The sequence below is a fragment of the Maylandia zebra genome, linkage group LG6 (assembly GCF_041146795.1).
Source record: "Maylandia zebra isolate NMK-2024a linkage group LG6, Mzebra_GT3a, whole genome shotgun sequence".
In the NCBI taxonomy this organism is placed as follows: Eukaryota; Metazoa; Chordata; class Actinopteri; order Cichliformes; family Cichlidae; genus Maylandia; species Maylandia zebra.
In genome coordinates, this window is record NC_135172.1 from 4,884,193 (window position 1) to 4,897,685 (window position 13,493).

Here is a 13,493-nt window from a genome sequence, read left to right on the forward strand (position 1 = left end):
TTTTAGATCATGTTCAATAGTTTTTTACAATATATTTATCATATCTTCATCATATATATATCGTACATATATCATATATATATGTTATATATCATATAACACTTTTGTTATTGTGACGAAAGAATTTCCCAAATATTTGATAAATGAATTATTTTCTATCTCATCTTAAAGTCCTGGCAGAGTATCTCAACGGGGGAGATACGCATTTATGATAGCACAGGGTTGTAGACTTCAGTCAAACAATGAATGAAAAAGATTTTCATCCAAGAATCGTGGCTCAGGGGGTTGGGAAGCGTATCTGTAACCGGAAGGTCGCCAGTTCGATCCCTGGGCTTTCTGTCCTGGTCGTTGTGTCCTTGGGCAAGACACTTTACTCTACTGGTGTTGGCCAGAGGGGCCGATGGCGCAATATGGCAGCCTCGCCTCTGTCAGTCTGTCCCAGGGCAGCTGTGGCTACAACTGTAGCTGCCTCCACCAGTGTATGAATGCGAGAGTGAATGAATAGTGGCATTGTAAAGTGCTTTGGGTGCCTTGAAAAGCGCTATATAAATCCATTATTATTATTAAAAACCTTTAAAATGGGAACAATGTGTAAATAACTGTAATTCCTAAACAGTTCATGCTGTACTTTTGAAAATACCCTTAAGCCACTGTGGGCATGTAGCTCTTGTAGCCTTTTGAAAAAGGCTACATCAAGGCTAACAAGGCTTTATCTATCCATGATGCCAGATGACTCACAACAATTAGTTTTACTGTAGGTTCATGTTAAAGACATAATGATAGGTTTGTAGCTTGAACCTATTCGCTGGAACATTGAAGGCAATATAATTACACATCAAAAGAGGGTAGTCTCACCCTAGATAACACGGTGAGGAAGTCCAGCAGTTAAAGCACTTAGACTAGAACAGACGTAGCTACGTTAATCCTACCATAAAACAATAAGACAAGGTACGACCTCTCTCGTGCTCCCAGAGTGCTCTCTAATACACACAAAGTTTGCAGACTATCACTACACAATTGATTATACACCTCTAAGCATATATGGTTAAATATTTCTAAGCATAAATGACAATCAACAATACAAAACCTAACACATAAATTCTAAATTCAGATAAAAATTAGGTTATTGTACTTGGTACTAAACATTTTAAAAACATGGTATCTAACTAGATTCTTACTCTGGATGGCATTACGGTCTTTTTTGACCAGCATATGTCCTTCAATGTACACAACAAATATGCATATCTCTAAAATTAGAAACATTTTCTTCAGAGCCATAATGAAAAACTAGTTTATGCATTTATTACTTCTAGGCTGGACTGTTGAACAGTAGCTGATTTAATTAGAGTACTTTAATTTCACATGAATTCGGTGATGAGGTTTGATTTTAAGTAGTGCAACTACATGCAAAATTAAGAACCCCACAGTACCATTAACACTGCTTAGTACTGCAGATTTAACTTTGTGGAAGCAGATGATAATCTTATGCCTACTGCATGCCTGTCACCAGCTATAATTGTTGTTTTTCTTACTCTCTCTTTTTTTTTTTTTTTTTTCAAAATTGCTTGGGTAAAATAACCAACTGTAACTTTGCAGTATTTTCTTAAAAAATGAAAAAAAAAGATACACTCACCAGTGTGCTGCTGGGAGGGCTTTGTAGGGAACACTAGTGGAGGAAGAGGATTGACATGCATACTGGCAGTGATACTGATGCACCTACATTGCCTGTTGCTCCAGGTTTGACCAAGAGGACACGTCCTGTTGGCTAATGGACACCTTCAATAGACGGAGACAAAAAAGATTGATAGTACTTAGTTAATCCACATGTTCTGACATTTTGTTTCCTTTTTTCTGTGTTAGGCAATATAGATGTGCTCACTGGTTCACTCAGAATGCAGCAAAATGCAGCATCAAAAGAAAAGCCCATCACACAAACCATTGTGCAAGGTCTTTCTGCACCTTTGTGCTAGCAATATGCAAGAAAATCCTGAATTTAATTTTCTTGAATATATTAAATGACTTAATTCAACCTTATGTATTTTATATGATCATCAGTGATGAGCAGTCCTAAAACATTTTTAATGAGAGTGCCTTTGTTTATTTGTTCTCCCAAGTCTGGGTAATTGGTCAAGAGGAAAATAATAATTTGGACACGCATTATGTGTATATATGGACAGAGAAGAGACAGATTATGATGGAAATGTCATGGATTTAATTATTATAACAAATACATTCCTCCTAATAGATGGTTTATGCTTTTTCAGTGCTGGGGAAAAGTATTTGTATATTTATCACTCTAATAAATGTGTAAGATCACCAAAAACATCTTACTATTAGATTGAGATAACCCAAGTAAATATGAAATACAGTTTGTAAATGATGAAATACACCTTGACTTGGTCCCTAATGCTCAATGTAGCTCCTCTGTCGTAATTCCACCCCATTCTCACTTCCTCTCTGTTTTTCAACTTCTGTCTTTAATTGATATGCTGATCTCATCCACAAATCAAAGCCTTCTACCTGCCAGTTTGATCCTATCCCCACTGTCCTTGTCAAAGCCTGTTTACCCTCTCTCCTTCCCCTCATATCTGCTATTATTCACTCTTCACTCACCACTGGAACTGTTCCTGCTTCTTTCAAAGTTGCCGCCATTACCCCAATCCTGAAAAAAACAGGTCTAGATCCCAACAACTTTAACAATTTTTGTCCTATCTCCAATCTACCATTCCTCTCAAAATTCTTGAAAAAATAGTTGCTTCACAAGTCCATCTACACCTAACTGATAATAACCTTTACAAACAGTTCCAGTCTGGTTTCCGTCCTCTGCATAGCACCGAAACTGCTCTTATAAAAATAACAAATGATCTTCTTATGGCAGCTGATTCTGGTCTCCTCTCCATCCTTATTCTCCTTGATCTGAGTGAAGCCTTTGACACCATCTGTCATCCCATTCTTCTTAGCAGATTAGCTTCTATTGGTCTCTGTCATACTTCATTAGCCTGCTTTAAATCATACTTGTCTGACCGCACTCAGTTCATTCAATTAAAATCCTTCACTTCTCAGCCTTCTCCTCTATTTACTAGGGTGCCCCAGGGATCTGTCCTCGGGCCCCTCCTTTTCATCCTTTACCTTCTTCCACTCGGACACATTTTTCATAAGTATAACATTCAGTTCCACTGCTATGCCGATGACACCCAGATTTACCTCTCTAAGTTTCGCATCCATTTTAAAATAATCCTTTATACATTTAAGGCTATTCATTCTCTCTCTCCACCATACCTCTCTGATTTAGTACAGATGAACTTCACATCTGTGAAGTTCATCTGTACTAAAGAAGAGAAGATGAAGATGTGAGGCACCGGCCTCACATCTTCATCTTCTCTTTCTCTATCTGTTCCTTCCGCTCATCTGATTACAATGGGGAGCAGGGCTTTTAGTTGCTCTGCCCCTCGACTTTGGAATTCCTTACCCCCTGACCTCAGAAATATTAGTTCATTCCCTCTTTTTAAGTCCACCCTCAAAACTCATCTGTTTTAAATTGCTTATGTTTAAACCTTTGTATGCTCTTAACTTTTATCTGTTATTCTTATTATTGTGTATATTTCCAGTTTTTGTGTTTTTATTTGTTGTACAGTGTCCTTGGGTGCTTTGAAAGGTGCTATTTTTAAATAAAATGTATTATTATTATTTTTATTATTATTATTATTATTGTTGTTGTTGTTGTTGTTGTTGTTGTCGTTGTTGTGTGGATGCTTTAAGGCATCCACACTATTGAGTTCCTGTTTCTCTTTATTCTTTATCCTTTATTGTTCAAGTTGCTGCTTTCTTTGCCGCTTAACTACTCCCTCAGTTTTCAGCCGTTTTTCACCGTTCAAACTCTCAACTGTTCTGCTCTTTCTGCTAATGCTTGCTATGACTTTTGGTACTTATTACTATTATACTTTTTTAACTTTTTAACTTCCAAAATTCTGCTAAAACTTGCTTGATTTTGAAACTTAACTACATCCTCATACTTTCACGTAGAAACGCCATTCAAACTTTAAAACGTTCTCAAATTATTGGGCTATCCATGTACGATTCAGCTTTTTCATATCTGTTACCGTTTTAATTTAATGCCTCTTCAAGTTTTCAGTTGCAGCTTTGTGATTTTTCAGAAAATACATGCGTCGTTATGGTTGCTATGCAATTAACTTAGAGTGGACACTTGAGCTTTTTGAATTTTCTCTTCATGTCCGAACAACTTCTTGCTACTCGCTCAATTTCTACTCAAACCCCACAAATTATACATCAAAACGTAGGTATTTTTGCTGGCTTTCAGAAAATGTCACTATCATTGTTGTGGGAGTTACAGGTTTTTGCAAATCTCCTCAGAGCAACACAAAGTCTGAATACTCTCCATAGACGGTCAATGGAGAGCTTGTTCAAAATCAGCGCTGGAATTCTCTAATGAGACGCATTTTCAAATCGTCATATCTCCTTAACGAAGCAAAGTTAAGACATGAAGCTTGTCTTGTGCCAATATATCTTCAGACACTCCTGAAGACACTCACAATTCAAGAATTTTTCATTAACCTTTTATCATTTGGCCATGAACTCTCTCTGTGCCTGTGTGTGTGTAAAGGGCTGCACCAGGTGCAGCTGTTTAGGGGGGTAACAGGCAGCCTCTCTGATCAGTGGATTCAAATTGAGCAGCTCCAGGCTGTTTGACTGACCTGGAAACGTAGGTTGTGTCCAAATTCATGGGCTGCATCCTCCTGAGGACCCGGCCTTCGCGGTCTATGTGGGCCGGGTCCTCAGAAGGTCGGGTAGGCCGGAAGTAAATGGCTGGCGAAATTGGACGGTCTAGCCTTCTGATTAGCGTCACCGCTGTCTCGGCGGAGTTTAATAAACTCGGTCGTCTGCTCCTTGCTATCTAAAATATAACAGGACACTGTTATATTCTCGACCGTCTCATACTTCTGTTTAATCAGTTTTCTGTTTGACGTTTAGTCAGCTGTGTAAAAACCAAGGAGGAACCCACCTAAAGTTTTATTTTATCTAATCTAATCTTTACTCACAAACAAACAAAACACTGAAAAAAGCCCAACAATAAATTTTTTAGGTTGTCTAAGTGACTTATATATTACGTTTAACCCGAGTAGCGAAAGTCTGCAGTGATCTGAAAATGATGTGCTGGGAGTTGTGCCGTTCTCGGCGGCTTCAGTGACTCTCGGGCTCCCGGCTAGCTATCGAGCTGGTGGGTAGCAGACATCTCCGAAAACGTCGAAGCACTTTTGCTAATATGCAATATCTTGATAAACCGAGCAGATATTTGATGTTTACACAGCTACTTTCTACCCTGAAAATATGTTAAAAGTTTATTTTGTGACCCAGAAATAGTAGTATGAGTAATTTTAAAACTTAGTAGTGACCACCATTGTTGGAAACTGGAGTTTGGCTCGGCCGCGCTATGAATTCTGGGATATGGTAGGCCACAAAGGACACACCCGACCATCCTTCAAATTCGGGGAAAAGGAGGACGCATTTGTCGGCTGCATTCGGAGGAGTCTACGAATTTGGACAGCCTTTGGCGCGTCGCTGTGACGTTGGTTTACAAATGCGGCCTCAGGAGGATGCAGCCCATGAATTTGGACACGACATTAGAAGAAACACTATTAACAACCCCTATTCACATCCTCTCTATCTCTCTGTGTTTGCGTGTGTGTGTGTGAGTATGAGAGTGAGAGAGAGAGAGACCGTTTTTAGGCCGCATCTCATTAGTGGATTCAAATTAAATATATTCAGACTGGTTGACTGGCATAGATCCTGTATGTGTGTGTGTCTCTCTGTACATGTATTTCCATATGTGCCCATAGCTCTAATTTTGCGTATCTGCTGGCTGTTTTTCTAAAGTTTGTGAAAATTTGTTTTAGTTAAACAATAAGTAGTTTTGAGGAAAATCCACCTTGTTAAGCTGGTAATATTTGTTTTCCAATATTTCTATTTAAGTTATTAATATTCTGCTAACTCATAGTATTTCTGCTATCACATAGTATTTCGGGTATTTTTTAGTATTTATGGTAAATCATAGTGTTTTTTCTAAATCATAGTATTTCTGCTAAATATAGTATTTCTAATAAATATAGTATTTCTGCCAAATCATAGTATTTCTGCCAAATTATAGTTTTTCTGTTAAAATATCATGTCTTTGTTAAGTCACAATATTTTTGCTAAGATGTTATGTTTGGGGGGTTTTTTTGGGTTTTTTTTTTTTTGGTTTTTTTCTTGCCTGTCCCGTTTGGCTCTTTTGCCATCAGAATTATTGTCTAAAGGCAAAGAAAGATGCCCAACAGATTTACTTTACCAAATTGACCATCCCAGCCTTACTGTAATTGTCCATTTGATTCACCTTTTATTGTTTATTTTATTTTCACTTACTGAATACGGGACAGACTTGACTGGGGGAAAGAAGGGGAGAAAGAAAGAGGGAAAGAGAAACAGCTGAGAAGAGGGACGGGGGAGAAGGGCAAAAGAACTAAGATGTTATGTTAATGCTCCATGTCAGAAATATTTTGCAGAAAGCCCATGTCTCTGTCTATGTTAGGAAGGGGTGCAGCTGTATTGACAGGAACAACTACACAGCCTGACAAAGCAGACAGAAGCAGCATCTCTGATTGGTGGATTCAAATTGGGCAGATCCAAGCTGTCATAGATACAGTTGAAAATATAAAGCTGAAAAAAGCTGATGTCAGTATTTGAAAAAGGTTTTGAACTTGTAATAACTTCACAGAAGCACTGTGTTTGTGTGTGTGTGTCAAAGTCAAAGTCAACTTTATTGTCAATTCTGCCACATGTACAGGACATACAGAGAATAGAAACTTCGTTACTCTCAATCCCTAGATAAAATAGAAAATGAACATTTAAATATAAGAGTGATTAAAAATGCAAGTAAAATATTTTAAAGTAAAAAAAATTAAATAATATAATACAATTTTACATATAACAAGAAAGCTATACAATATACAATATAAGGGTAAATGACATTGAGTGCAAACCAGGCAGAGTAGTGCAAATAGGCAAATAGTGCAAATGGAGATTTGGTAATGTACGGTATGAGATAGTGTAACACAAAGTTAATGTGTGTGTGTGTGTGTGTGTGTGTGTGTGTGTGTGTGTGTGTGTGTGTGTGTGTGTGTGTGAGAGAGAGAGAGAGAGAGAGAGAGAGAGAGAGACCCTTTCTTGGCAAAATCTCATTGTAGGATTCAAATTGAATATATTCAGACTGGGTGACTGGCAGAGATCCTGTGTGTGTGTGTGTGTGTCTCTGTGCACTTGCTTTTCCATATGTGTCCATATTTGTAATTGTGTGTATTTGTTGGCTGTTCTTTCTTGTTTTTGTTTTTTTGTTTTTTTTTTATTTCTGCTCATTTGTCACAGGTGAACAACAATTAGTTTTGAGGGAACTTAACCATGTTCAGCTTTTTTCAGCTGGTCATTTTGCTTTTCCAGTATTTCCAAGTGAGTTATTACTTTCTGCTAAATCATAGTATTTGTTCTAAATCATATTAATTCAGCTATATCATAGTATTTCTGCCAAATCATAGTGTTTCTACTAAATTATAGTTGTTGTTTTTTTTTTACTAAATATAGTATTTCTGCTAAATCATGGTATGTTATAATATTTGTGCCAAATCATAGTTTGTCTGCCAAATTGCAGCATTTCGGCTAAATCACAGTATTTCTGCTGAATCAGAGTATTTCAGCTATATTGTAGTATTTTCCTAAATCATAGTATTTCTGTAATGTTTAAGTATTTTTGCTAAATATAGTATTTCTGTTATCTTATAGTATTTCTCCTAAATTCTTGTATTTCTGAGAAGTTACCATGTTCCTGCTAAGTTACAATATTTACAATATAACTTCTGCTCTTTTATTGAATATCTGCCAAGAATCATGTTTCTTTTAAGTTATTGCAGTTCTGCTAAGTAATTACATTTTTTGCAAAGTTCTTATGCTTCTGCAAAGTTTTTACACTTTTTGCAACTTTTCAGCTTTTTCAGCTAGTTTTAGCAAACAGCTTCAGCTTTACAGCATCTACACAGCATTTTCACAGGAAATGCCAATTTTTCTATTTTTTATTTCAATATTCTACACAGAATACTCCATAATGACAATGTGGAAAAAGCTTGCTTGAATTTCTTTCAAAGTTATTACAAATAAAAACAAAATATATCATAAATATTAGGGATAGTTGAGTTGGGACATGTGCAAAACAGTGGCATTACTGTACAGTATGTAGTGCATAATGTTGAAGTTCCAGTAGTGAAGGTGAGGTGTCTATGACGTGTTCAGCAGTCTGATGGCCTGGTGGAAGAAGCTGTCTCTCAGTCTGCTGGTTCGGGACCGGATGCTGCAGAACCTGCTTCCCGAGGGAAGTAGTCTGAACAGTTTATGGCTGGGGTGACTGGAGTCCTTGATGATCCTCCCCGCTTTCCTCAGGCAGCGCTTCCTGTAGATGTCTTGGAGGGAGGGAAGCTCACCTCCAATTATCCGTTCAGAGCACCGCACTACTCGCTGGAGAGCTTTGCAGTTGTAGGTGGTGCTGTTGCCATACCAGGTGGTGATGCATCCAGTGAGGATGCTCTCAATGGCACAGTGATAGAAGGTCCTGAGGATGCGGGGGCTCATGCCAAATCTTTTCAGTCTCCTGAGAAAGAAGAGGCGCTACTGCGCCTTCTTCACTGTTTTGTTTATGTGTACTGACCACGTAAGATCCTCAGCCAGATGTACACCAAGGAACCGGAAGCTGCTCACTCTCTCCACAGCAGCGCCGTTGATGGTGATGGGGGTGTGTACTTCTCTGCACCTCCGGAAGTCCACTATCAACTCCTTTGTCTTTGCGACATTGAGGGTGAGATGGTTGTCTTGACACCAGTGGGTCAGGGCGCTGACCTCCTCCCTGTAGGCCGTCTCATCACCATTGGTGATAAGACCCACCACTGTAGTGTCGTCCGCAAACTTCACAATGATGTTGGAGTTGTTAGTGGCTGTGCAGTCGTAGGTGTAGAGTGAGTACAGGAGAGGGCTCAGTACACACCCCTGTGGAGCACCAGTGTTCAGTGTGATGGGGGATGAGGTGATGCTGCCCAGTCTGACCACTTGGCGTCTGTCAGACAGGAAGTTAAGGATCCAGCTGCAGAGGGAGCTGCTCAGTCCTAGATCCTGCAGTTTCCTGTCCAGCTTCGAGGGAACGATGGTATTGAATGCTGAGCTGTAATCTACGAACAGCATTCTCACATACGTGTCTCTCTTCTCCAGGTGTGACAGGGCAGTATGTAGTGTCAGGGCTATGGCATCATCAGTGGACCTGTTGTGGCGGTATGCAAACTGTAGAGGGTCCAGTGAGTCGGGTAGTGCAGAGCAGATGAAGTCCCTGACCAGCTTCTCGAAGCATTTGCTTACGATGGGGGTCAGGGCTACAGGTCGCCAGTCGTTCAATGAGGAGATGGTGGAGGATTTGGGTACAGGGAGGACGGTGGCTATTTTGAAGCAGGCTGGGACTACAGGCAGAGAGAGGGAAAGGTTGAAGATGTGCGTGAACACTCCAGCCAGCTGAGCCGCGCATGACTTGAGGACGCGGCCGGGAATCCCGTCCGGACCAGTAGCTTTGCGCGCGTTCACCTTCCTGAAGCACTTCCGCACATCCTCCTCAGACACAGTGTGCGCACTGACGTCATCCGCGGTGCGCACACTGTCCGGTCTCATGGTGTTCGCTGTGTCGAATCTAGCGTAGAATACGTTTAGATCCTCACACAGAGAGGCCGTGGTCTGCGGTGTGCTGGTTTCCCCTCTAAAGTCTGCGATCGTGTTTAGTCCCTGCCACATCCTCCGAGGGTTGTCAAACTGTTGCTCCACCCTGTCCCTGTACTCACGTTTGGCTGCTTTGATCGTCTTCCGGAGTTGGTAATGTGCGTGTTTGTAGTCCGATGTGTTCGCGGAGGCAAAGGCGGTGCTCTGTGCCGCGCGAACATCTCCGTTAATCCAGGGTTTTTGATTTGGGAAGGATTTAACTGTTCTGGATGGGACGACATCTTCCACGCATTTCCTGATAAATCCGCAGACTCAGTCTGTGTACTCATCAATGTCCCTAGCAGCCACGTGAAACATTTCCCAGTCCGCGTGATCAAAACAGTCCCGCAGCGCAGACTCCGATTGGTCCGTCCAACGGTGCACCGCCCTACGGGTTGGAGCTTCCCGTTTCAGCTTCTTCCTGTAGGCGGGCAGGAGCAGGATGGAGCGGTGATCTGATTGGCCGAATGGGGCGCGGGGGAGGGCTTTGTACGCATCCCGGAAAGAGGTGTAGCAGTGGTCAAGTAGCCGGTCTCCACGAGTGTTGAAATGGATGTGTTGGTGGAGTTTTGGTGAGACTTTCTTCAGGTTTCCCTTATTAAAGTCCCCGGCTGTGATAAACGCCGCCTCTGGGTGTGCGGTTTCCTCACTGCTGATCGCGCTGTACAGTTCCCTGAGTGCTCGGTCAGTGTCGGCTTGTGGGGGAATGTAAACAGCCGTAATAATCACTGCTGTAAATTCCCTCGGTAGCCAGAATGGCCGGCACTTAATCATCAGGTACTCCAGGTCCGGTGAGCAGAAGGATTTGACCGGGTGCACGTTCGCATAATCACACCAGCTGTTGATCATGAAACATACACCACCGCCTCTGCTTTTCCCAGTAAGATCCTGTAACCTGTCCGCGCGGTGCACAGAGAACCCCGGTAGTTGTATTGCGGAGTCCGGTACCTTGTCCGATAGCCAGGTTTCTGTGAGGCAGATCACGCAGCAGTCCCGCATCTCTCACTGGAATGAGATCCGTGCCCGAAGCTCGCACAGCTTGTTCTCCAGAGACTGCACATTAGCCAGTAATAAACTGGGTAACGGTGGTCTGTTAGTGCGCCGTCTCAGTCGAACCAGAACGCCAGATCTTCTCCCTCTGCGTCGGCGTTTGCGGCCTCCAGGGACAGAGAACAAAGGCGTCTCAGGTGAGATGAATGGGGGGTCTGAAAATGGAGCGTCCGTGTTGCAAACCTTGAACTCCGGAAAGTTATAAGAAAGACCGTCTTTTATGTCCAGTAAGGTTTGTCGGTCGTACACAAGGAGGCATGTGCTACTCGCGAAAAAATGAAGGAAAAGTAAAATTAAACACAGAAAAAAGCTGTTGCTTGGGGGAGCTCGTGACGAGGCTGCCATACTTGGCGCCATCTTAGATCCCCATTTTATTTTATTTTATTTTATTGTTTACTCTATTTAATTAGTAAAATATGTGTACACACACACACACACACACACACGTAGAAACATATTTAGTATACACATCCAGAAATGCATATACTATTATATATTGTACATATATTTATTAGTTTCAGATGTAGCCATTCTTGTATTTTGCTTGTTTACGTTATTGTATTTTGCACAACTCTGTTGCTTGTGAAGCTCGCACACAAGAATTTCACTCACGTGTACTGTACCAATGTACCTGCACATGTGATGTGACAATAAAAGTGATTTGATTTGATTTAAATAGGTAACAGTCTTTGCCATGACTCTCAAAATTGAGCATTATGTTTCTGCAGATCATCTACAACTTGATTTCAGTCTACCTGTGCTAAATTCAGTTAATTACACATGATTTGGAAAGGCACACACCTGTCTTTAAAAGGTCCCATAGTTGACAGTGGATGTCAGAGCATAACCCAAACCATCAAGCTCAAAGACTTGTCAAAATACAATCTGAGATAACATTTTATAAAGCTCTTTTTTCAGCCCTTGGTACTTCTCGAGCTTCTTACTTTCCTTTTTTCTCATGTTGCTTTCACTTGGTATAGCTACATCTATTACTGTGGCTATCTTCTTCTGCTTATCCAACACTAGGTTAGCCATCACCACTTTGCCCATGTGTATCTGGAAGTCCCACAGGATCTTAGCTCAGTCATTCTACACCACTCTGGGGGGCATGTCCCACCTTGGCCTTGGGACTTCCAGGCCATACTTGACATAAATGTTCCTGTATACTATGGCGGCCACTTGATTATGGCATTCCATGTATGCCCTGGTTGCTTGCACCTTACTGTTATCTGCTGGATTGTCTCAGAGGCATCTTTACACAATCTGCACCTTCATCTTATTATCCCATCTGATCACTGGGAGGGCGTAGGTGTTGATTGCCCAGATCTCGTTCTTCCCGTTCAGCTGACTCTTCAGGACTTGCCTTACTCTTTGCAAGTATTTGGTGGTTGCAGCTTTCCTATCAGCCTTGCCATGGTTCTCATTTTCCTGTGGGATTCCCAGGTACTTGTAGCTGTCCCCGAAGTCGTACAATCCCCTAAGTTCTACTTTCCCTCTCTTTGTTACCAGTCGACTACACTTCAACAGTCTGAATGACATTCCAATGTCATTGCTATAGATCCTAGTGGTTTGAATCAGTGAATCAATGTCTCATCCACGACTGGCATAAAGTTTGAGGTCATCCATGTACAGGAGGTGGCTGACGCATGCTCAATTCCATAGTCGGTATCTGTAGCCAGTCTTGTCAATGATCTCACTTAAGGGGGTTCATCCCTATGCAGAACAGCAGTACGGACAGAACACCTCCTTGGTAAATCCAGCACTTGATGGTGACTTGTGCAGTTGGCTTGAAGTTGGCCTTGAGTGTTGTTCGCCACATCCCTATTGAGTTCTTGAGTAAGGTTCTTAACGTCCTGTTGATCTTGTGTAGTTCTAGGCATTCCAGGATCCATGGGTGGGGCATTGAGCCATAGGCCTTCTTCTAGTCAATGCAGGTGATGCACAGGTTGGTGAGCCTGGTCTTGCAGTCTTAGGCGACTGCTCTGTCTACCGGGAGCTGGTGGCCCCTTCTGGTGTTCCTGCCAGTTCCTTTCTGTGGCCTGCTCATGTATTGAGCCATGTCCCTGTTCATCTTAGCTGCTATGATGCCTGATCATGTGGTACTGAGGCAGGTTATTGGCTGCTAGTGGGATGGGATCCTTGGGTATTAGGACTGTCTGGCCTTCAGTTAGCTATTCCAGGTGTGTCTCATCTACTAGCAGCTGTTCCATTTGGCACAGTCTGCCACTGTGATGGTTACTGAATCCTGTTCAGGGAGGTTGCTGTAGTCAGCTCTCAGAACCACTAGCCACTGAACACTGTTGTTATGGATTGCATCCTTGTCCCATATGCTCTTCCAGTATTGCTCTGTCTCCAGTCTTGCTAGGACTGATCTCACATTATTCCCCTGCCAATCCAGACTCCACCAGATTATCAGCTCACCTTGTGTGGTAAACAGGCCAGTTTGTTTGCTCTTTCCTTGCTACTTGTTCCCGTGTGATACCATACCTTTTTTTGTCTCCAGTGTTAACCCTGCCTGCCTCAGAAACTATTTCCATGTGCATTCACCAACCTCTGCTGGATGCCATTTATCTCCTGTTGCCTGGCATCCCAACTAAACTGTATGTTTAGTTAGG

At 41.7% G+C, this 13,493-nt stretch overlaps 1 protein-coding gene across 4 annotated transcripts in view; it reads right to left on the reverse strand.

The window, feature by feature from the left end:
• vegfc (vascular endothelial growth factor c) overlaps positions 1-13,493 on the reverse strand; it is a 102,373-nt gene that overhangs the window by 24,857 nt on the left and 64,023 nt on the right. For 2 of the 4 annotated variants that reach the window (XM_012922145.4, XM_004562227.2), the window contains exon 5: positions 1,634-1,776. In XM_012922145.4, the coding sequence (XP_012777599.1) occupies positions 1,634-1,776 (143 nt within the window). The remainder of the gene's footprint in view (positions 1-1,633; positions 1,777-13,493) is intronic. The other 2 variants (XM_076884536.1, XM_076884537.1) reach the window with 1 other exon arrangement.